Raw genomic sequence first — 24,860 nt, 5'->3', positions numbered from 1 at the left:
AGCGGGGGAGGTGGGCAGGAGAGGGGCGTGGTTATCATTACAGATTACATTCTCAGTACTAGAAGGAACCTCAAAGATCTAGTCCAACTCTGTGTTATAGAAAAAGTCATCAAGGCCTGGAGAAATAAAGTGACATGCAGGAGGACCAGACATCAGGTCTCCAAGATGTTCAGTTTGCTCTTCATTCTAAGAAGTGGAAGTGGAGCTGGGGAGGGCTGGAGCGGAGATGCTCCCATCCAACCTGGTGACCAAGCACTTAACAGTGAGCTCAGGAACAAGTCTGTGCTGGCCGGTCTGTGGGAGAGACACACGTGTACTCTCTGAGAGGTGGTCTGGAAAATAAATTACATTTAGTGGGTATTCCAGTCAGGTATTGCTATAATAATACTGGGTAACAAATCACCCCAAAAGTCAGTGACTTAAGACAGTAGGCATCTCTCTCTTGATCGCTGGTCTGTGGGAGGCCCGTGGATGGGCTAATGTGGGCTGAGTCTGGCAGGACAGCTCAGCTTCGGGATGCAGACTGGCTGCGCTTGGCCTGAGCCCGTGGATTGGGCTTGTGTTTGCTCCATGAATCTCGCGTCCTTCTTCTTGAGAGAAACTCTTTGTAAGAAAAATGGCAGGAGGGCAAGAACTGAGGACTTCTCATGTCATATGTGCTAACATTCCGTTGGGCAAAGCAAATAACATGGCCAAGCCCAACATCAAAGGGACAGGGTAGTATACTCCATGCCCCACTCCCACCCTGGGGGTGGAGGGGGAGGAGTGAATATTTGCTGAATAATAATCCAGTCAGTGGGTCTGAGGGTGGCTACAAAAAAGGACCGATAAACTGGATCCAAACCTTGGCTTAATTTTATCTAACTTAGGGCAGGTGCCAAGAATTTATATTAGCTGTTCTAATATGCATGAAAAAGCACCATTCTTTCAGTCAGTGCCTTAATAAACATTTACTGAGCACCTGCACTGCGTTTGGCACTGGGGATTCCATGAAGAGCCAGCCTCCACCTTCACGTGACTAAGAGCAGCGAGTGAGGCAGAGAGTAATCTGGAAATCTTAGAAATAGATGTTTAATTACTATATTGATCTATGCTATGAAGGGAAGGTGCACGATGCTCTGGTTATATATGACAGGAATATGTGATTGAAGGTCAAGGTGGGCAGGGCAGCGTGGACCAGAAAAAAAAAAAAAAAAAAAACCGGGAAACTAAAAACTAGTTCAGGAGATGGACAGACAGCCTCCTAGAATCCTCTGTCTCCTGCTTCAGTCTGGACTGGCTGCTCACGAGGCCTGCTACCCAGCTATTGACTTGGAATTTCTTTTTACCTTCATCCTCAATATACCTTTGCCTCTTTCCTGTGTGAGATCCCGTTTCCTAGATTCCATGTCTTTTCTTGGTAAAGCACACCCTCTATAAATTTGCTGGAAGACATTTGAGATCTCTCATGTCTAAAGATACTTTTATTCTAACCTCTCATTTGATTGATAGCTTGGCTGGGTACAGATTTCTAAGTTGGAAATAGTTTACCTCCAGAATTGTGCAGATTTTGCTCCATTGCCTTCCACCTTTTAGTCCGACCACTAAGAAGTCTCATTCACGCTGATTCCCAACCCTTTGTATGTGACTCTTACCAGCCCCCCTACCCCAAACTCTGGAAATTTTCAGGGTCTTCACCTTTGTTCTTATTCAGTGTTCTGAAATTTAACAATAATAGTCCTTTGTGGGTCTTTTTCTTCATTTTTATTTCTGCTGCCTTATTTGTAATTTTAAGAACTCTTTTTGGTTCTTCAAATGTTCCTTTTGTATGGTGTCCTGTTCCTGTTTCAAGGATGAAGCATCTTATCTCACTGTAAATACTAATTATAGTGTTTTGGAAGTTTTCTTCTGCTCCCTGCATTATCTCTGCTTTTATGCAAGTGCTTTTTATTCTGTGCCTTGGCATTTTCCTATACCTTGCCTCTAATATTTGAGCACTTTGGGGCTTCTCAATACAAATTAGCATGTTTCTCAGCTTCCTCCCACTCCACCCTTTCCTTGAAAAATCACTAGGCTTTCTTGGGTCCGCTAAGCCAATCAATGTTGTCCAGCTTCCAAAATTTTGTTGACATTTCTCATCTGCTGTTATCTCCTCCCATTCTTATATCCTTTTTTCCCCCTTATGTTATTATTTAAGGAAGTTCCCTTCTGTTCCTGTTTTACTAAGAGTTTTAAGCATGAATGAGTCTAATTTCATTGGATTTTTTTTGCATACATTAAGATGGTAATATCTTTTATGTTTCCTCCTTTAATCTTGTGGTTATTATTATTATTTTTTAAATTCTTGGCCTCTTGTAATAAGGTTTATTTAGCCAGGATTTTTTTCTTCCCAAAATACTTCTGTATTTGAGTTGATAATTTTACTTAAGATTTTCTCACATATGAAATTTCATTTCCTGCCCAGTCCTAAAATCAAAGGTATTCCACCCCACACTGCAGGGAAGGCAGCTTCTGTAGTTTTCTTTTCTCTGGGAGAGTTCTCATGAAGTGGATATAAAAATCTGCTGGAGAAAATGTTTTACATGAACATGGATTATTTTATTACCAGGAATAACACATTTTTCCAAAAAACATGGGGAAATGAAAAAGATACAATGTAGATTGAAAAAAGTCATGTGTGATCCCAATATGGTAAATATATATGCAAAGAAAACATACTGAACGGAAGTATATTAATAGCAGTTATCACTGGAGTCAAGATTACGAGCGATTATTTTCCTTCTTCTTTAAAGCTTTTTTAAATTGTCTAAATGTCCTACAAATAGTATGCACTATGATTGGGGGAAATACTAGCGTAATGGTAGCCCATGGAGGCAAGAGATCAGAATGTAATGTTTTCTGCCCAACCCAGCCTGGTTGCATCTACAAAATGAAGGCCAGTGGGAACTTGGTGAGTCCCTAGAGAGTGCCTGGACCCGACGAGGGGGGCGAGCTGGGCAGGGACTTAGCGGCCCATCTCCTGAGTCAGACCCACTGAGCACAGCAAGTGTCATCAGAAAACTGGTGAAGTAAAAGTTCCCTGCCCTCGGGCCTCTCATCAGACAGGTTCAGTCCACCATGACCTCGGACATCGGCTGAACAAATGGCCTCCCCGTGGCTGGGGGTCCTCAAAGAGGGGAGATGAGCCGAACTACCCACATCGCAAACGGAGCTTGAATTCTTTTAAAACTAAGCAAACAGGATCAATCATTTGTAACACAAGTATATATTCAGAAAATATATCACAAAGTTTGGATAAGCTTTTTCCAAAAAGGAGCTTCCAAAAAGCCCCTTGCAAAAAGACCAAAGTGAAGATTTGGGTCTCAGGCAGTTGAAATCCAGAATATGAGGACCGTGGAGCTCTGGAGTCCTGCTGAGTTCTGGACAAGGGCCAGAAGCTGCAGGAGGCACCAAGGCAGGTATGGGGAAGAGCAGCGGAGGACAGGCTGGCCGCTGGCAGAGGCCAGGCTCCACGAGCTGGGATGCGAGACCCCAGGGACACGCCAAGGTGCCAGTAGGACACGCAGCCCCAGGATAGACATGTCTCGTCCTCCCCAGAGGTTAGAGGAAGGAGCGAGTTTCAGTGCCTCTGTGCTGTCAGTCATCAGACTCACTGGCCATTGCTTTAAGGTCAGCTTTGTTTTGCAGGGTCGGGGAAGGAAGAAGCTTCCTGAAACGTACACGTTGACTGTAAGCCACGTTTTGAGTGCAGAAAGATGAAAACACGAATAAATATCATAGGATTCAGAAAATTAAGTAGTTTAAAACATTTAAATATTAAAGCAGAAATGTTTGAAGGCAGAAAGTAGAGTGGTGGTTGCCAAGGGGAGGGGGAAGTGGGAGTTGTATAGTGGGTGCAAAGTTTCAGTTGGGGAAGATGAAAAAGTTTTGGAGATGGGGGTGGGCGATAGTCCCACAACAGTGCGAATGAACCTAGCGCCACTGAATTATACACTTAAAAATGGTTGAAATGGTAAACTTTATATATATATTTTACCACAGTTTTTTACTTTTTTTTTTTTTTTTTTTTACGGTACGCGGGCCTCTCACTGTTGTGGCCTCTCCCGTTGCGGAGCACAGGCTCCGGACGTGCAGGCTCAGCGGCCATGGCTCACGGGCCCAGCCGCTCCGCGGCATGTGGGATCTTCCCAGACTGGGGCATGAACCCGTGTCCCCTGCATCGGCAGGTGGACTCTCAACCACTGCGCCACCAGGGAAGCCCTACCACAGTTTTTTAAAAAGAAATGTATGAAAGGATGGAAAACAATTTACCTTAATTTTAATATGTAAAATATGAGAGTTCAGGTAAATTCTGCTCAGGATCACATTCCCCTCCCCCCACGTTGGTGGCAAAGTTGGAGATGCACCAGCTGGAGTAGATGGAGGCCCCAGAGACCTGTGCCATTACGGAGCAGTCCTTTGAGCCATAAATTACACAGAAGTTTCTAGAATTTACTTATATCTCCAGGCAATGCTTTTCCCACACCATAATTTTTGCTAACAATGGGAACAGGTTAATGGTGTCTGAGCTGCAAGGAAAAAGACCAAATGGAGTGGGTGGAGCTGGGTGGGGACAGGCCATGGCTCCTGTCACCAGGAGGCCCAGAGGGAGAGCCGCATGGCCTGGGGCTAGGACAGAGAGAAGGGAAGGATCACCTTGGCAATGCCAAGGCATCAAATGAGGTCACATATGTTGGAGTCGGACACGAAGCTTTGTACACCATCCAACGGACTGGAGGCGCCTCATTTAATGAGTGTGTACTACATGCCCTTGGCTGTGTGCACAAAACATCTCCCCGTTTTACAGAGGACCACGCTGAAGCTCTGAAAGATCGGGTAACTTAACTAGGGTCACTTAGCTTGCAAGTCACAGGACCAGAATTTGAATATGGGGTGGCCTAGCCCCAAAGCTTTACTCTGCAGTGATAGCCCCCTTCTCGGCCCTGGGAGGAGCTCCAAGCTCTGGTGTGTCTTCCCGATCAGGCAGCTGATTGCTGCCAGGAGGTCGGGGCTGGCCAGCAGGAGCCCCGAGTCTGCTGAGCCACGGCAGTGAGATGCTTGGAGCTGCTGTGCCCTCTGACTTGCAGCTCAAACCCAGCCCAGGTTCCTTCTCATCCCTTCCAAAGCTCCCACCCAACCCTGCCCAAGGGCCCCAGCCTGTGGAGTCCAGCCAGAGAGGAAACGACCAGCCCAGGAGAGGCTGTACGTGTGCCTGATGCAGTCTGGCCTTTGGGATTTCAGAAGGGGTAAGGTTGGCACCCTTCAGTCTGGAAGTTCCTTCTGGCTCTTCTCCCAGCTGTTGACCAGCTGATGTTCTCTTGAACGTCTGCACCAACACCTCTGGGAGCAGGGCTGGCCTGACAGCCCGATTGTTACCTGTGGCCCTTGCTGGTTATTGGCAGTGACACAGGGGAGGGGGGCCAGTTTTGTTGAGCTGGTCTACTATGTGCTGGGCTGTCGTGGTCAGTGGTGAATAGGGCAGGCACCCGGCGCTCACCAAGTTCACTGTCTGATACAGAAAACTGACAAGGAAGCCAGCCAGCCAAATGCCACACACCATGCTCTAAACTGTGAAGGTTGTGGCAGCCCAGGGGAGGGGGTCAGAATGGTGTCCCTACAGGAAGTGACCTTTAAACTGAGACCTCAAGGACAAATAGGAGTGTCACCAAGGGGATGGGCATCACTTGGTGCTTGCTTTCTCATCCCCAGGGTTAAATATAGAGGTTTTGTCTCTGTCAACATGAACACTTTCCTAGGGAAGAACTGAACATACATCAAATCTATGTCCCTTCTCGTCACTAACGCGAATGTGTGCTGCTCGACGTGGGCTCGCTGGCGTGGTCTGCTTTTTTCCACTCGGCGTGATTCTGTATCCGCGTTTCCTTGCGTAACTGCATCTTCCGTGTGCTCATCACCTTTAACAGCTCTGTGAGTTTCCATCATGTTGATGTCCCAGAATCTGCCTAGTTATTTCCTGACTGCAGAGCATTTGGGTGGTTTCCATTTTTTCTTTACAAATAGCAGTGTGATAATTTTGCGAAAGTTCATTTTTTCCCCTTTATGTACTTGGATTTCTTCCCCAAAGTGGAATTACCCGTCCGAGCAATAGGAACTGTGTTGCCACTCTTTTTTTGTAGCACAGATTATGTTCTGGAAAGACTGGGCTGGTGTGGACCCCTGTCTCCACCTCTATCCACCAGTTCCCTGCACCAGGACTTACAATATTGAAACATCTTTTTCCAAGTTGAAACTTTTTAAATACAATTTTTTGCTTTAATTCATTACTAAAAATAACATGACGCTGGGGACAATTATTTAAAAGAAAAAAGCATCTCCGCTAGCTCTCTAACATACTTGTTTTGCTTTTTGTTGTTCCTCGTGTGTCTGCGCCCATGGGCGTACACATTTTTTCGTTCTTATAATCATGCCACAACTTTATTTTTATTTATTTATTTTTTTAAATAAATTTATTTATTTTATTTTTGGCTGCGTTGGGTCTTCGTTGCTGCACGCGGGCTTTCTCTAGTTGCGGCAAGCGGGGACTACTCTTCGTTGTGGTGCGCGGGCTTCTCATTGCAGTGGCTTCTCTTGTTGTGGAGCATGGGCTCTAGGTGCGTGGGCTTCCGTAGCTGTGGCACACGGGCTCAATAATTGTGGCTCACGGGCTCTAGAGCGCAGGCTCAGTAGTTGTGGCGCACGGGCTTAGTTGCTCCGTGGCATGTGGGATCTTCCCAGGCCAGGGATCGAACCCGTGTCTCCTGCATTGGCAGGCGGATTCTTAACCACTGCACCGCCAGGGAAGTCCATGCCACAACTTTACTTCAGCTTTTTCACTTACTATAACCCTTCATGTACTATGACTTTTCCCCATGTTGCCCCAGGGACTTCATACTCACCCTTATTTTGAATGGTCTTCATAATACTTCCGGAATGAATGCAGTGTAGTTTATGCTCTTGCTGGCGACTGTATTGTTGACCATCTGCTCCCTGGCCGCCTCTGCAGCCTAATCAACCCTAGCGCTCTTCTCCTGCCCAGTGAGGCTACTTGCTGTTTGTCACCTGGATTGCTTTGTAGGCTCCCAGCTTTGCTCATGCCCTTCACTCCCTCTTCTCTGAGCTGCCTCGTTTCTCTGTCCGCTCAGTACCCATCGTGCATTGCTCGTGGGGATGGGCGATCACGTCCTGTCTCCCCTTGGGGAGGGCTGAGATGGGATTGCCCCCATTTCTGGTCCTCAGTCCTGAGCACAATGCCTGTCAACCAGCAAGCACCTAATACAGCTTCCCAATTCCTGGTGTTTGGGGAGGGATGAGTCGCTTCTCTAGCTTGTGGAACTGGGAACTTGCAGAAACCTGGGATGGGGGATGGGGTAGGGGGACGGAAGCCCCAGGTGAGCCGTATCAGTGGCCCGAGAAGAATGACGAGCTGCTTTTCTCTCTCTCAGGACTTCCTGAGCAGATACCCAGTCACCAAGTACTCCTGGGTGGGGGCCCGACGAGGCCCCCAGGGCTGGCACTGGATCGATGGGACCCCTCTGCCACCCCAGCTGTGAGTGACCGTGGGCCTGGGTGGGCGGCCCCTCTTTCCCCAACACGCTAGCATTGGGCCCCCAGTGTGACCCACGTGATACCACAGCAGGCACCAAAGGGGCTGGAGGGCTTCCCCTCCACGTGCCAGGTTCACCCCCCTGCACCACCCCCAGCCTAGGATGTCCCTTGGTTTCATTTAGTCCTCATCACCCCATCCCTTGTTTGGGTCCCACGCATTCACCCAAGAAGGACTGTCACCATGTTCTATGGATAAGGGGAGTGCTGCTCAGAGAGGTTTGGTGGTTTGCCTAGGGCCACACAGCTGACTCCCTGGGGCAAGAGGCGGGGCACATCATCATAACTCCTGCCTCAGAGCTCTTTCCAGACCACCCCCCCCCCCCCCCCCGGGCTCCATGCAGCGATCCCAGCGGTACCCAGGCAGCGGGCACAAGGGCTGGGAAGGCCCGTCAGCCTGAGTACCTTCCCTTCCTCTCGCCCTTCCCCAGACTCCCGGAGGAAGACCAGCAAGAACCGGATCTCAACTGCGGGGGCCTGGAGGGAGGCAAGTTCGTGGCTTCGGACTGTGCCTCCCCCAGACCCTGGGTCTGCGCCAGGGGGACCAAGTGACTTGGGTTCTGCCCGCCCTGAGCCTGCTGGGGGAGGCCAGGCTGAGAGCCGGGGCAGCCTCCTCCCCGGACCCAGGCCTCCAGGTCTCCCCGCTCTGCTCAGTGGCCCCGCCTCGGCGAAGCAGGGAGCGGACTCCTGGCGCAGGGAGGTCGCATCCCCGGGATAGGAGACGTTCTGCGGCCCCGCGGCTGAGCGCCCATTTGAGTGTCCAGCTGCTGAAGTGGATTTGTTCTGTGACCTTGTGGGTTTTTTTGGTTTTGCGTTTTTCCTTCTGAGCCTCAGTTTCTCCCTCATTAAAACGGCCACTTCTCGTTCTCCCACTTAACCTGCCTAGTCACAGGTGTGCACCCTTTCAGGCCTAGAGGGACAAAAAAGGATGAACGGTCACAGGTGATCCCAACCTGGCTTCTCATCGAGCCCAGGAAGTGAGTCTCCCATTTCGTGGCCTTGGAATTTGGCAGCGATGACATTATTGCTACAAAGGCCACTTCCAGGCGGCCACGCACGCCGACAGCATCCAGAGGGCAGCGCGCGAGACGTGGCCACCCCGGAGGAGAGAGGAAGGAGGGTCCTGTCCCCACCCCGGGGGTTGGTAGAGAGTAAGGTTCTTTGCGGTGACTGGCGTGTGGGACTGGCGGGGCGTCCGGCCAGCTGATGCCCAAGGCTGGGAGGACGCAGAGAGGACACACCCCCTCTTGGCCGGCGAAGCCACCACAAAGCTTGGGGTCCGAGGGAGAAAGGAAATCAGAAATGTGGGGAGCCGTGAGGCTGCTCTTCCTGCCACAACTGTGAGGACCGCAGCCTGAAGGTGTCTCCCACTGAGGTTCAGTGAAGGGCCTCCGGCCTGGAGGGAGTGGCAGCAAGGTGGGGGGAGGGTTTGCTTAGCCTCCAGCCTGGAGAGACTTCCTCAAAGGACAGGAGACTGACTGTACCGGCCTCTGGTCGTGGTGCCAGTCATGTGCAAACCAGCCTTCCTCTTTAAAGGCAGACCAGGTGTCCGAGCTCCTCAGAGAAACCTTTACTGGTCCATTTGAACTAAGAGCTCGTACAGAGTGCGGGGCTGCCCGGGAGAAACGGATGGAGAGTGCTAAGAGCACACCTGACAGGCAATAAAAATCTTAGACGCACTCTGGTGTTTCTCATGGCTTTCTTTTTATTTCAACTACAGATTAACCCCAGAGCTTGATGACATGCTCAGGTTGAACTCGCTTCAAAGCCCTTCTCGGCGAACGTCCGTGTCTGGTGGTGTCAGGCTGGTTTAATGTCAGCTTCAGGGCCACCAGCTTGGGGCCCTCTGGGCTCGGCGCTGTTTAGAATCGCCTGTGGAGCTTAAAAGATCCAGGTGCCCAGCGTGGGTGGTGTGATGCTGGGGCCTGGAAATCAGAGAGTTTTTCAGCTTCAGTTGGTGGGGAAGGGGAGTAAGAAAGTGACCTTTGACCTGCCGAAGTAGGAAGCTCCTAGTTACTGTCCAAAGTTGGCAAACGAAGGAATAGCAGTGTGCACTTATTATTTAGAAATGTGGAAACAAATACTAGAAGAGATGGCAAAAATCATTTAAAGTGGTTGCCTTAAAACTAATCTGATGCCGATAGAAGTCAGGACAGTAGTTGTCTTGGTCTGGGGGGAGGAGTATTAACTGGGCAGGGGGACCAGGGAATATTCAGGGGTGCTGGAATGCTCTAGATCTTGATCTGGGTGGAGCTGGGTACATACGTAAAAATTCATCAAGCTATATACCTAAGGTTAAAACACTTAAATGCCTGTCTCCAAGGAACAGGAGTGAGGTTACAGGAGTAGTGAGGTTTTTCTTTTTCTTAATATACCACCTTTAGAACTATTAACATAAAACCATATTCACTTTTTTTAAATACCCATATTCATGTACTACTTCGATAAAAAGAGAAATTATATTTTTTGCAAGGTCCAAAAGATTCTGACGTGCAGCCTGGCTTGAGAGCGATGAGCTTCAGAGAGCATTCCTGTGACTGCCTTTTCTTATAACCTGTCATTATTTCTTTCACCGAGGTACATTTTCACAAGTTGCAGCCTCGCCTCACCTTCCGAGCGTGTCTTTCCCTTTCTACTAAGTGGAAGCTGGAAGGGTTCCACAGCAGGCTGGTCTGCGTGGAATTCCTCTGCGTAATTTTTCTAGTTTCTTTTCCCACCAGGCACTGCCAACGGCTGTTGTCTGAAATCCACACTAATAACGTTACCCCCAGAACCGGTTTGTTTTTTGGAGCTTTGGAGAACTGCCTCTGACACAGGCTGGCCCAGCAGCTCACAGCGGCCTCCGAGGTTACAGCTATGGACACCTCGTTTGTGGAAGGGTCACCTGTGTGGAGCACACACGTCCTGAGATTGGGCACAGGGAGCGACCCCCAAGTCAGGTTTTTACCAGCTTTTCTGGTAATTCTGATGCAGACAGTCTGCAAACCACATTTTGAGAAACGCTGTCTAAAAGAGCCCGTATTGCCCCCAGGGAAAAAAAAATAGTGTGTAGATATTTTGTCAACTTCACTGAGGTAAGAAAATGCACCCATCTCAGGAGTACCTTTTGACAACTGTTGGCACCCGTGTAACCACTGCCAATCAAGATGTGGAGTAGTTCCAACACTCCAGATAGTTCCCTCGTGTCCCTTTGTGGTCAATGTTCTCTTCTCCCTAATCTCCAACCCCAGGCAAATTTGCATTCTGTGTCTACAGATTAACTTCAGCTTGTTCTAGGATTTCACAGAATAGTCATTAAACGTACTCTTTTGTGTCTGCTTCTTTAGCTTAGCACCAGGTTTTAGAGACTCGTTCAGGTTGCCCCAGGTATCGGTAATAGCTCCTTTCTTTGTAGGGACAGATCACAACCTGTTTCTCTTCTCTCTAGTGGGTGATACTGCGGTTGTCTCCAGTTTGGAGCTTTTATGAATACAATGCTGTGGACATTCGGATTATCAGTCTGTGTATGGACGTAGGCTGTCAATTTTCTTGAGCGCCTCGGAGTAGGATTACTGGGGTGTGTGGTAAGGATGTGTTTAATTTGTAAGAAACTGCCAACGTGTCTTCCAAAGCCGCTGCGCCATTTTACAGACCCGCCAGTAACATACCAGAGTTCCGGTAGCTCCACATCACCAGCATTCGGTGTTGCCAGCCTTTTCACGTTTAGACATTCTAGTGGATGTGCAGTGGTATCTCAGTGTGGTTTTCATTTGCACTTTCTTTTTTTTTTTTTAATTATTTATTTATTTTCGCTGTGTTGGGTCTTCGTTTCTGTGCGAGGGCTTTCTCTAGTTGTGGCAAGCGGGGGCCACTCTTCATCGTGGTGCGCGGGCCTCTCACTATCGCGGCCTCTCCTATTGCGGAGCACAGGCTCCAGACGTGCAGGCTCAGTCGCTGTGGCTCACGGGCCCAGCCGCTCCGCGGCATGCGGGATCCTCCCAGACCAGGGCTCGAACCCGTGTCTCCTGCATTAGCAGGCAGACTCTCAACCACTGCGCCACCAGAGAAGCCCTCATTTGCACTTTCTTGACGACCGATGTTAACTTCTTTTCAGGTGCTCGTGGCCATTCGTATATTTTCTTTTGTGATTCTCATACTGATGGTCCAGAGCCCATATTTGGAGAACCCTGCCTAAAAGACGCATATGCCCACCAGGACAGAGCATTTTAAAAGTGATGATACAAATGGAAAAATCTAAGATCTCCCCCCAACTTCGTGAAAATTTTCAAAATACGGAGTTGAAAAAAATGACATGACAAACACCCAGCTGCTCTCTACCTAGCTCTAACAACTGTTGACATTTTGCCACATTTACTCTATGTCTGTATATACAAAACTGTCAAACCATTTGAAAATGAGTTGCAGACATGAAGACACCTCACCCCTAAATACTTCAGCACACATCTCCTAAAAATAAGAATATTCTTCTACATAGTTGCAATTCTACCATTACACTTAATGAAATTAAGTTCATATTCAATCTGTGCTCCAACTTCCCTAGTTGCTCCATTAATTTAAACAAAGGTCCAGTCGGGGTTTAAGCACTGTTAGGGGTTATCACTTGAGTCTCTTTCAACCTGGAACTTCTTCCCTGTAACATGGACTTTTTGAAGAGACCAGGCCAGTCTTGTAGAGTGACTAATATCTCGAATGTGTCTCATTTCCTGTAAACTGAAATGAGGCTTCGACTCAATATAAACATTGAAAAAAAATATTTTTGCTGTTGTTGAAGTATAGTTGACTTAAAGTGTTGTGTTAATTTCTGCTGTACAGCAAAGTGATTCAATTATACATGTATATACACACATTCTTTTTTACAATATAAACATTTTTGACAGGAGTAGTATGTGATTCACATTTCATCACCTGATAGAGCTTAACATTGATTTCAAGTAATTTGCACCAAATTTTCTCAAAAAGAAAAAATTCAGGGAGCTAAAACATGTAACTCATATATCCAAATTTGGATAAATTTGGGCGTTTCCTCTGTTATTCTCAGCTTTAGAGATAGTATAAAAGTAAAATAAGGCTACATAAAAAGGTTTTAGAAATGATACAGTTCATTTGCGCCTTTGTTGTTCCCTCCTGGGACATACCATTCACAACGTTATGCCAGGAACAGCCTCAGGCTCAGGAGCAAAGCGATGTTGGGCAACTTTGTCGTGACCTTGGGTGACCTTGGCTTCGCTCTGTTCCCTCCGTAAAATGGGCGTGATAGGATACAGCTCCCACCAGTGCCACAGTGATGCGCAAATCAAGTGAGACCAGGTGGGTCGATGTATGTCAATAATTCACTCCACGTTCGTTGAACATCAGTTGTGTTTCTGCGCCGGGTTTGTGGGAGGATGCAGAGAACAAGATCCATTCCCAGCACTTGGCCTGGCTGCCAGCGTGAGGGTGTGTTCAGGCAAAGGAATCACTGGGGATGTTGGGGGTTCTCCCTTATCTGCTCCGACCTCCTACGCTGACTGTGGAGCAGCCGTGTGGTCTGACAGTGACCCCAGTTTGGGGGTGGAGGTGAGCAGGGATAACTTGGGAGGCAGACCTGACACATCGAAGCCAAACGTGCTGGTGGCGCAGTCCCAGTCCCCTGGCCATTGTTTGGTTCTGGAGCCCAGGCCTAAGCCAATCAGGGATGTCACTAACTGTTCCAAATGGGAACACGCCCCAACCGGGCCCCGGATGTGAGAAAAGCTTGCCATGCTCTTTATAGACTCAGGATGCCATGGTATTGAAACGGTGCGTGATGATGGGTCAAATCCATTCCACCTGCCTCCCGTAATGGAGGTAATTGAGGTCGTTTTAACACTTGCCTGTCTCCCAAACAGCACGTAGCCTGAACATGAAGATGTTTTGCCTGAGTTACTGTCCAGGAACTTGGAGTCTCAGATGAGCCGGTTAAGGCTGGATAGGATCACCCACCCTCCAGGGGTCACACATGGATGTCAGCTCTGTGACCTTTCACACGTGCAGAAGCCTGTAGCGTAGTTACGCCCGCGCAGAAGGATGATTCCTGCACCTTTTTCCAATCACCTTTCCCCACAAGCCCCACCCCTCACGCACCCTGCTTCTTTATTTGCCATCCTATAAATACCTGAGCCGCTCGCTTTCCTAGAGGCGGATTCGGCATCTGAGGTTTGTCCTCCCCTCGCTCCCCTCGCTCCCCTCGCTCCCCTCGCTCCCCTCGCTCCCCTCGCTCCCCTCGCTCCCCTCGCTCCCCTCGCTCCCCCCTCCTCTCTCTCTCTCCTCTTCTCTCTCTCTCTCCCCCCTCTTTCTCTCTCTCTCCCCTCTCTCTCTCCCCCCTCTCTCTCTCCCCCCCCACTCTCTCCCCTCTTCTCTCTCTCTTTCCTCTCCTCTTCTCTCTCTCTCCCCACTCTTTCTCTCTCTCTCCCCTCTCTCTCTGTCCCCCTCTCTCTCCCCCCTCCCCCCCCCACTCTCTCTCCCCTTCTCTCTCTCTCTTTCTCCTCTCTCTCTCTCTCCCCTCTCTCCCTCTCTCCCTTCTCTCCCCTCTCGGCTGGAATAAACCCACTCTTTGCCCCAAACTTTGGCGTCTCAGCGTTTGGTTTGCTGTGCGACGGGCACGATAAACCTGGTTGGGTAAAATTCGGCGAGCCGGGCAGGAGGGGAAGTTCAGATGGACCTTTTGCTTGGGGCTTTTTGGCCCCTTGCTGGTACAGAGAGCACGTGGAAAGGTCCAAGCAGCTGCCTGGTCCATTTGTTCCACGACCATCCCCAAATTTCCCCTGCCAGGTGCCACCGACGTTTCATTTTGCAGCAGACGGTTTTGGGTTTGGAAGACATCTTGTGGGTGAGTAACTACGTTAAAGAAATCCAACTGTGCTTAAATTGTCCGATAATCCTGACCAGATCGTGGGCTGGGGGCCTGCCTACCTGGAGGGATTCTGGCCGACAATATAGAAGGTTACAGGTGCTGAGTTACTCTACCTGGGTTAGAGGCCCGGGGTTTTTGTCGTTGGTCTTGTTTGTGTCCCTCTGTGTCTGATTGTTTCCGTTGTTAAGCTTTGACTGCTGGGGATTGAGCTTGGTGATGGTGGCAAGGACCCTTAGAAAGACTTCATTATTGTGACCACCTGGAAGCAAAGCCCTTTCAAAATGGGAAAGGTTAATTCAGTTCCCCCTTGCAGCCCTCTAGGCTGTATTTTCCAAAATTGGGAGACGTTCAGTTATGAATCCATGGAAAAGAAAGTGATGGTATTTTTTTTGGTAACACTGCATGGCCATAATATCCTTAGTCTCCTGAGCAAAATGGCCTGTAAGTGGATCCTGAATTTACAATAGAATTCTGCAACTAAATTCATTTTGTAAATGAGAAAAAACATGGGATGAAGTACCTTTAGATACAATGTTTGTATCAGAATAAACCTACGCAAAGAAGATGTAAGGTTATGGTCCAACAGGAAGGGAAGGAAGGAAACCTGTTTTGCTTCATGCTATTTCAAAGGAGGATGATTTGCCATTGACCCTATGTCATGGGGGCTGTTGCCCTTTCGTTTCCACTGTCTGAGCCACAGCCTCCGGCTTGGGCCCCTCTGGTCTCTGAGGGTCGAGAAATAGGAGTGAGCTCCCCCTTCTCATACCTGCTGCTGGATTTGGCCAGGGAGCTGCCCAAACTCAGGTGGGGCAACATCCAGCAAGGCGAGTCCCCACTGGGTGTGTGGATGCTGGGACCGGGCAGCCAATGGGGTTGATCTGGGTCCACTCCCACTTTCAACTTCAGAGTTATTTAATTGTAAGAACACTATGCCAACTTACAGAGATGACCCAAAGAGAATGGAAATACCTTTTCTCATCCTTTTTTTTTTTTTTTTTAAACTCCAAACCTGACCTGGGCAGATGTTCAAAATTTATTAAATACCCTTCTCACTTCAGAAGAACATAGAATGGTGCTGGATAAAGCTCGGGAGGAGGCAGATGTGCTTCATGTAGACACCCCTGGCAGGCGGTAGGGGATGCTGGGAGCGTGGCTATATCAACAGGGGATCCTCATTGGGATGTGAATGTTGGGCGTAGGCCAAAACTCGAGTATGATTGAGATTGTATTCTTGCGGGATTTCAAAGAGGGATGCCCAGAGAAGCTTTAATAAAGTACAAGAGGTAAAAGGGAACCCAGATGAGGCTCTTTCAGAGTTTCTTCTATGGGTCTCTGAAGCTTAGAGGCATTATACAGATACAGAGTCTGAGGCCCCAGAGAATTTAAATATGGTTCATATGACTTTTATTGGTCAGGTTCCCCCCGCCCCGCCATATACAGAGGAAACAGAAGGTGCTCTTGGAATGCCGAGCCTCAACCTGTTGAGATTGCCTTCAGTTTCCAATGGCAGGGACCAGGCTCAGGAGAAAAGGGAACAAGAGAACGAAACAACAGGCCACTCTGCTGGCGGCTGCCTTACACAGGGAAGAGCCGGACCAAGCTGAGGACCCTACGAGGGACTTGGCAAAAGGTAGGAGGCCCCGAGCTTCTACTCGAACTGGGCAATCAGTAGTGGGATTTCTACCACCGTGAATACTGCAAACAGGAGGGACCCTGGAAAACAGACTATGCCATCCTAAGGAAGATTCTGGAAGAAGGTAAACAAGTGGCACATCAGATGGCTGAGCTACCTGAGAACGATAGGGACCCAGGGGCTCCCCTTAATCCTGCCAAGTCCATCAATATCTCGCATAGAGAACCCCCCGTGACTAGGACAGTAAGAAATCAACTTGTGGACTTTCTGATCAATACGGGGGTCACTTACTGCTTTATTATTATATTTGGCTGCATGGGGTCTTCATTGCTGTGCGTGGGCTTTCTCTAGATGTGGTGAGCTGGGGCTACTCTTCGTTGCGGTGCACAGGCTTCTCATTGTGGTGGCTTCTCTTGCTGCGGAGCACGGGCTTTAGGTGCGTGGGCTTCGGTAGTTGCAGCTCAGGGGCTCAGCAGTTGCAGCACGCGGGCCCTAGAGCGCAGGCTCAGTAGTTGTGGCACGGGGGCTTAGTTGCTGTGCAACACGTGGGATCTTCCCGGACCAGGGATCAAACCCATGTCCCCTGTATTGGCAGGTGGATTCTTAACCACTGTGCCACCAGGGAAGTCCCCCACTTACTCTGTTTTAAATATCCAGCTTTCTAAACTTTCTTTTGAGACTGTGTTTGTAAATGAGGTGTCTGGAGAAAACTTGAAAAAGCCTGGTCTCCAGCTGCTAGACTGTCAGATGGGGAAGGCTCATCTGAAGCAGCTTTCTATGTTGTTGTTGTTGTTGTTGTTGTTTTGGTCGCATGGTTTGCGGGATCTTAGTTCCCCAATCAGGGAGTGAACCCTGGCCCTTGGCAGTGAAAGCGCCAAGGACCTAACCTCTGGACCACCAGGGAATTTCCTGAGGCAGCTTTCTATACGAGACTTACTAAATACCAGGGTTATCTTTGCACCTGGACAAATGGACATGAAAGTACCACCAGAGCAGGCTTGCACGTTGCAGGCTTTATTGTTCCAACCCCCAAAAGGATAGCCTACAGCCATTCCCAAAGGGACACTGCAGAAGGTGATTTAAAAATTTGCCCACAATATTTGGAGAAATCCGGGCAAAAGAGTTGAGGGAACTTCAGCTAAACGAGGGAGCCCTGCTCCAGTATGTGGGTGATCTTTGATTGCTAGTAAGACAAAGGACATCTCAGACCAAAATACGGTTTTGGCTATGAACTTGTTGGTCGAACGAGGCTATAAGGTGTCCAAGAAAAAGGCATAGACTTCTCAGCCCTCTGTTAAACATTTGGGTTTTGAACTCTCACATGGACAGAGAGCCTTGCTCCCTGATGGAAGGGAAGCTGCAGCCAGGGTTGCAGCTCCTACTACCAGGAGACAATTTAATTACAGGACTCCTGGGAGTGTCTGGGTTCTGCTGCATTTGGATCCCCAACTTTGGACTTGTAGCAAAACCCCTTTAGGGAGCTCTTAGAGGAGGAGACGATGAACCTCTAGACGAAATCTTGAGAGGATAAACATCCGGTGGACCAGCTCAGTCCTCAATGGACGGGACCTCCTGAGGAACGTGACGGGAAATAGAGACTGTGCTGCAGAAGGGAAGCCGCACCCCGGATCCTCATCCAAACCTCAGCTGGTTCCAGACTCCCGACACTGACTTCTCCGAGTGGGCAAGGGAACCCCTAGCAGATCTTAAGCTGTGAGAAAGAAAATAAGGTGAACAAGACTGCTGCAGTGTTGGCTTTGGTTAAGTAAAATTCTTCAGAAGGCAAGTGACTTAAATAACGTGTTAGGTTACCAGAATGATTTCTTTTGTCTCCTCGGTATTTCTGACCTCCCAGGCTTGGAAGGACAATTCAATGATTAGGCTTTCTCAGACTGGCAAAAGCAGGTAACCTCTCTACCTGTTGCCTATGTCACCCAAAACCTTTTTTTGTATTTGACCATGCTGACCCCCTTGGTTATGCCTGTCATCAATTTTTCAACCACCCCCTACCTTCACTGATTCTTAGGATAAAAAGCCCTCAGATGTAGCATCAGGTTAGGCTAATCAACAGAATTTCCCGTCCTCTGTTTTTTAACTTAGCTGAAATTTGGTCCTCTCCTCGTGTCCTCAGATAAAACCATCCTGGGTGTCTTCCCCCTTCAAGAGTCCACTTGGTCAGGATATTGTAGCAATCGTACTTACTTTTCCCAGCCCATGTCCCTTCCATATTTAATATCGAAGTGTTTCAGCCCAACTGGTAACGATCGAGACAGTCTAATAGGTAAAGGTAGGTCACAGATCCCTGGCTTGACGTGGGAAGTTTATCAATTTGTCTGGCATTCTGTGTGCTCCCCACCCCTGCGAAGGTACAGCTTTTTGGTTTTGATTACCAACCTCGGGCCTATGAATGCTGTGACAGCTGCCACATAGGTGCCATTTGCTTATTGGGATCAAAATGTTAACTTCATCAGGAGCAAGAGAATATTTTCAAATGAGCACTAAACAGTTTCATTACTCAAGTCCTTGTTAGGTCTACACGCCTTATCAGCAGGAAGTATCCAGGGCGGGCATTGCCATTCTTCCCTCAAGATTGAGGAATGAGGGACTTGCCGGGTGGTCCAGTGGTTAAGAAAACGCGATTCCACTGCTGGGGGCGAGGGTTCGATCCCTGTTTGGGGAACTAAGATCCCACACACTCAGTGCGGCCAATAAAAATAAAAATTAAAATTTTAATGCTTTATTTTTTTTTTAAGTTATAAAAAAAGATTGAGGAATGATCAAAAGATTTGGGGGACCGAAACGGTGCATGAGGATTAATCAAATCCACTTCACCTGCCTTCACTGATCAAGGTTGTTTTAATACTTGCATATCTTCTAAGGCCCGTAGCCTGAACAATAAGATGTGTGCGTGAGTTATTTCCCAGGAACTTGGACTCTCAACTGCATCTACTGCAGCTGAGCCGGTTAAGGCTGGTTAGGACCACCCACCCTCCAGCTGAGCATGCGTGGGTGCCTGCTCGGTGACTTTCCCAAACTACAGAGACGTATATCTTAGTTACGCCTGCGCAGAATGATTCCCGCGCCTTCTCCCAATCACCTTTCCCCACACGCCACACACCTCAGGCCTTTTTTTTTTTATTAAAGTATAGTTGATTTTACAATGTGTTAATTACTGCGGTACAGCACAGTGATTAAGTTATACACGTACATTTTTTATATTCTTTTCCATTATGGTTTATTATCCAATATTGAATATAGTCCTCTGTGCTATAGAGTAGGACCTTGTTGTTTATTCATTCTCTATATAAAAGCTTACGGGGAACTCCCTGGAGGTCCAGTGGTTGGGACACGGTGCTTCCACTGCAGGGGGCCTGGGTTCGATCCCTGGTCGGGGAACCAAGATCCCAAAAGCCATGCAGCACAACCAAAAAGAAAAACCAAACAGAACGCTCATATCTCCTCACCCCAACCTCCCATTCCATCCCTCCCCCAACACCCTCACCCCGGCAACCACAAGTGTGTTCTATGTCCGTGCTTCTGTTTCATAAATAGGTTCATTTGTGTCATATTTTAGATTCCACACATAAGTGATAGATGGTATTCATCTTTCTCTGACTTCTCTTAGTATGATAATCTCTAGTTGCATCCATGTTACTGCAATTGGCATTATTTCATTCTTTTTTATGGCTGAGTAATATTCCATTGTATGTGTATGTACCACATCTTCTTTATCCATTCATGGACACTTAGGTTGTTTCCATGTCTTGGCTATTGTGAATAGTGCTGCTATGAACATAGGGGTGCATGTAGTTTTTGAATTATAGTTTTGTCTGGATATACGCCCAAGAGTGGGATTGCTGGATCATATGGTAATTTTATTTTTATTTTTCTAAGGAACCTCCATACTGTTTTGCACAGTGGCTGCAACAGCTTACATTCCCACCAACAGTGTAGGAGGCTTTTCTTTTCTCCACACTTTCTGCGGTATGTTATTTGTCGACTTTTTAATGACGGCCATTCTGACTGGTGTGAGGTGATACCTCATTATAGTTTTGATTTGCATTTCTCTAATAATTAGCAATGTTGAGAATCTTTTCATGTGCCTGTTAGCCATCTGTATGTCTCTTTTGGATAAATGTCTATTTAGGTTTTCTGCCCATTTTTCGATTGGGTTGTTTGCTGTTTAGTTGTATGACTTGTTTGTGTATTTTGGAAATTAAACCCTTGTCGGTCACATTGTTTGCAAGTATTTTCTCCCATTCTGTAGGTTGTCTTTTCGTTTTGTTTATGGTTTCCTTTGCTGTGCAAAAGCTTGTAAGTTTGAGTAGGTCCTGTTCCTTTATTTTCGGTTTTATTGCTATTACCTTGGGAGACCTAAAAAAAATACTGGTAGGGTTTATGTCAGAGAATATTTTGCCTATGTTCTCTTCTAGGCGTTTTATGGTGTCATGTCTTGTTTAAGTCATTAAGCCATTCTGAGTTTATTTTTGTGTAATGGTGAGAGGGTGTGTTCTAACCTCATTGATTTACATGTGGCTGTCCAGTTTTCCTAACACCACTTGCTGAGGAGACTGTTTCTTCCCATTGTATATTCTTGCCTCCTTTGTCGAAGATTAATTGACCGTAGGTGTTTGGGTTTATTTCTGGGCTCTATTCTGTTCCATTGACCCATGTCTGCTTTTGCGCCAATACCAGACTATTTTGATTACTGTAGCTTTGTAGTAGTGTCTGAAGTCTGGGAGGGTTATGCCTCCTGCTTTTTTTTTTTTTTTTTGGTGGTACACGGGCCTCTCACTGTTGTGGCCTCTCCTATTGCGGAGCACAGGCTGCGGACACGCAGGTTCAGCGGCCATGGCTCACAGACCCAGCCACTCCGTGGCATGTGGGATCTTCCCGGACCGGGGCACGAACCTGTGTCCCCTGCATCGGCAGGCGGACTCTCAACCACTGCGCCACCAGGGAAGCCCTACCTCCTGCTTTTTCTTCTTCAGGATTGCTTTGGCAATTCTTGGTCTTTTAATGGTTCCATATGAATTTTAGGATTATTCTAGTTCTGTGGAAGATGTTATGGGTAATTTGATAGGGATAGCATTAAGTCTGCAGAATGCTTTGGGTAGTATGGCCATTTTAACAATATTAATTTTCCCAATCCAAGAGCATGCCACCCTGCTTCTTTATTCATCATCCCATCACTACCCTGAGAGCCCCTTGCCTTCGGGGAGGCAGGCTTGAGATTGGTTCTCCCATCTCCTACCTCAGTTAACTTGCAAAGACATCCTCTCTTTGTCTCAAATCTTGGAATCTCAGCGTTTCAGTTCCTTGAATGTCAGGCAAGATGAACCTGGTTTGCAGTTTCTCTTCATCTGGATATCTGGCTCTGTGCTAACCTGAGAATGAAGGTGTCACATGGAACTCAATGATGTGAGGCAACAGACCCTTCCTTGTGTAAGGCTGTTTGAGTTGGATCTTGTGTTACAAGCACCCAACAGTATCTAGGTAAAGGAGTGCATTGTGTTTGGGACCCTAGGAGCCTCTCCCAGAGCATCGTCTGCAGGTTCTGGTGCTGGCACTTCCTATGTGGCCTCACCTTGCTGGATCCCTGACTGAGAGCCCAGTTCTGTGCGTCTGAATGCCTCGCTTTCAGCCGGAACCGTGCCATGCTGGCACGTAGTTTGGTCTGACCCTAGGTGTGCTTGTAGACCCAAAACCTCTGACATCCTGGTTTCTGCTGGTACTTGGAGAACATGTAGGTACACCTCACAGTTCTGAAACATCTGCTGCCCCCAGTACCTCACAGAGCCCTGCTCACCTGTGGCCCCAGCACCACTCTACTGGTAGTCCCATGCCTAGCCCCCCCCAGTCTGCCTCTGCCATCAAACCCCTGTTCTCAGCCCTCTCCTGCCTTTCCCAACTCTGCTGAAGGTGAGATTTTTTCTTTTCAAATTGCAACAGGTAATGAAAAGAAAGAACAACTTAGTATTTATTGCATTATTTATGCCCTGGGAAAATCTGAGTACCAGTAGTCAAGGTATAATGAATAATGGATGTAAATAGCTTTTTTCCAGATAGGAAAAACAGACAAGAAATTTCCCCCCAAAGTATCAGTATAGCATATTGTGCCGGATCAAGGTTCTGAAGATTCTCAGCTGCACCAGACCTAAACCTAAGAGATGCGAGGATGGTTTGGGGGCAGGGGAGGCACTCAGGAAGCTCAGGGCAGCAGCTAATTACCAACTGAGGGGTATGTTTCAATGGCTTAACAATCTGCATAGCTGTACCTGTTCTTAGTTGAGTATCTACCTTAAATGCTTTTATTAAGCATACTTTTATTAAGTTATGTAATATTTACTTGGATCTTTAATGTTAAACCCTGTAAGTACTTACGATTTTAAACTATCACCAACATTTGTTTATAAAAATTTACAGTGATGGGCTGTTACCTAACACTACCCTTTTGAAAAGGTACCATACTGAATGACAAATTACATTTGTCACAATGAATGACAAATTACTACCTTGAATGACAAAACTGTAATGCACGCTGGGCTCTGGCTCAAAGGGCTAATGTTGAAAGCTGTTATGAAATTGTATATGAAAGTAGGCTCTTGAACTTGGAGGGTAAAAATACCAGGAACTTGATAAATCAACCCTAAAACTAAGGTTTAACTTTTTATCATAAAGGTAAGAAAGTCTTATTGGGAAAAAACGAGTCTCCTTACAAATGGAGGGTTTTTTCTTTTGAGTTGATACTGTTGATATAGCTCAGCAATGCAGCTTTGGGGAAAATGCTTGCTGACAGTAAAATGAGGGTCTTAAATAAAATTAAATTTTTTTTTTTTTTTTTAAATTTTTGGCTGTGTTGCGTCTTTGTTGCTGCATGCAGCCTTCCTCTAGTTTTGGAGAGCGGGGGGCTATTCTTTGTTGCAGTGCACAGGGTTCTCCTTGTGGTGGCTTCTCTTGTTGCGGTGCACAGGCCCTAAGCGTGTGGGCTTCAGTAGTTGTGGCAGGCGGGCTCAGTAGTTGTGGCACGCAGGCTCAGTAGTTGTGGCGCAAGGGCTTAGCTGCTCCTCGGCATGTGGGATCTTCCCGGACCAGGAATCAAACCCGTGTCCCCTGCATTGGCAGGCCAATTGTTATCCACTGCGTCACCGTAAGTCCCTAAAATGAGGGTCTTATTGAAGGAAAATACTTAGCATAACATACCCAGAGGATCAAGTGTTCTTGTAAATGTGACTAAACTTTCTCTAAAGATAACAAAAAAAATACCAAATTGTGTATGAGAGAGACTTTAGGGTTATTCTAACTCAGAATGGTTACCCTGGCTCAAGGATGACTATCAAAAATGTACATTTACTCTGAAGTCCAAATACTAGCGGTGGGACTTCCCTGGTGGCACAGTGGTTAAGAATCCACCTGCCAGTGCAGGGGACATGGGTTGGAGCCCTGCTCCAGGAATATCCCACATGCTGCAGAGCAACTAAGGCCGTGCGCCACAACTCCTGAGCTCTAGAGCCCACAAGCCACAACTACTGAAGCCTGCGTGCCTAGAGCCTGTGCTCTGCAATAAGAGAAGCCACTGCAATGAGAAGCCTGTGCACTGCAATGAAGAGTAGGCCCTGCTTGCCACAACTAGAGAAAGCCCGTGCACAGCAATGAAGATGCAATGCAGCCAAATAAATAAGTTAAAAACAAAAACAAATACTAGCAGTATCTAAGCCACAGAATTGTTCTAAAAGGATCTTTTAAAATGGGGTTATTCAGGGCTTCCCTGGTGGCACAGTGGTTGAGAGTCCGCCTGCCGATGCAGGGGACACAGGTTCGTGCCCTGGTCTGGGAAGATCCCACATGCCGCGGAGCGGCTGGGCCTGTGAGCCATGGCCGCTGAGCCTGCGCGTCTGGAGCCTGTGCTCTGCAACGGGAGAGGCCACAGCAGTGAGAGGGCCGCGTACCGCAAAAAAAAAAATACTACTACTACTACTACTAAAATAGGGTTATTCAGTTCAGGAACATGCAGGTGAGGTGACCCGCCATGGGCCCAGCCCCTGGATGATGATGATGTCCTTCACTGGCTATTGCTGACCTGTTTGTTGGTGGCCACTTAGATATATGTGGTATTTAACTCCACATATATCACTATGGTGGGTTAGGTTCCAGACAGCCTTCCTTGCACCTACCAGCTTAACCTTTTGGACCTCATTCCACACCCTAAGGTACTAAGGATTGAAGAGAACAGCACAGACCACTAGGAACAAAGTAGATAACAATTTCTGAGCAACCAAAAATAAATGGGTACTGATGCAGCTGGGTCTCCGATAAAACTCTGTATGAACTGAATGTGTGGAACCAAATATGGCAGGAAAACCTCATTTAATGAGGCACAACTTGGTAAGCTGGGAACGTGAGGTTTGTCCCCTTTAGATGTAAATCTGATGTCACTTAAAATGATTAGTTTCAGTTTCTGAGGCTTACGTTCCTGTCACATCAAATTTGTTAAAACTTACGGAACTAAAGATAGAAATAGTCCTTGAAAGGCTCTTAACTATACTCACTCACAGACCCTTATTTCATTATATTCTTGTTTTTCAAGAATCTCAAGTTTTAACTACTGTTTAAACACGAGTGGGTATATAGCTTTTCAATGCAGAAATCGTTAGTCTCATTACACTGGTTACACCATGTTTTTATTTCAATTTGCTCAATGTGAAGAAAAACAAAACAAATAAACTCAATTTCTTC

At 47.4% G+C, this 24,860-nt stretch overlaps 2 protein-coding genes across 17 annotated transcripts in view; one reads left to right on the top strand and one right to left on the bottom strand.

Annotated features, from left to right (window-relative positions):
• KLRG2 (killer cell lectin like receptor G2) overlaps nucleotides 1–24,860 on the top strand; it is a 45,979-nt gene that overhangs the window by 8,926 nt on the left and 12,193 nt on the right. For 3 of the 6 annotated variants that reach the window (XR_012334104.1, XM_019946878.3, XM_033863342.2), the window contains 2 exons: nucleotides 7,461–7,564; nucleotides 8,052–24,860. The exon at nucleotides 8,052–24,860 is cut by the window's right edge. Coding sequence is in view for 4 of the 6 variants with exons in the window: in XM_019946878.3 (XP_019802437.2) it covers nucleotides 7,461–7,564; nucleotides 8,052–8,447 (500 nt within the window). In the remaining 2 variants the exon portion in view is untranslated. The remainder of the gene's footprint in view (nucleotides 1–7,460; nucleotides 7,565–8,051) is intronic. The other 3 variants (XM_019947011.3, XM_033863343.2, XR_012334103.1) reach the window with 2 other exon arrangements.
• LUC7L2 (LUC7 like 2, pre-mRNA splicing factor) overlaps nucleotides 17,699–24,860 on the bottom strand; it is a 64,409-nt gene continuing 57,247 nt past the window's right edge. For 10 of the 11 annotated variants that reach the window (XM_073809978.1, XM_019947342.3, XM_019947227.3 and 7 more), the window contains one exon: nucleotides 24,784–24,860. This exon is cut by the window's right edge. Coding sequence is in view for 2 of the 11 variants with exons in the window: in XM_073809979.1 (XP_073666080.1) it covers nucleotides 24,850–24,860 (11 nt within the window). In the remaining 9 variants the exon portion in view is untranslated. Of the gene's footprint in view, nucleotides 17,836–24,783 lie in introns of those variants that run through there. The other variant, XM_073809980.1, reaches the window with a different exon arrangement.

The sequence above is a fragment of the Tursiops truncatus genome, chromosome 9 (genome assembly GCF_011762595.2).
Source record: "Tursiops truncatus isolate mTurTru1 chromosome 9, mTurTru1.mat.Y, whole genome shotgun sequence".
Taxonomy (NCBI): Eukaryota; Metazoa; Chordata; class Mammalia; order Artiodactyla; family Delphinidae; genus Tursiops; species Tursiops truncatus.
Note: the sequence above shows the minus strand (reverse complement) of the source record. Positions and strands in the feature narration are given on the sequence as shown.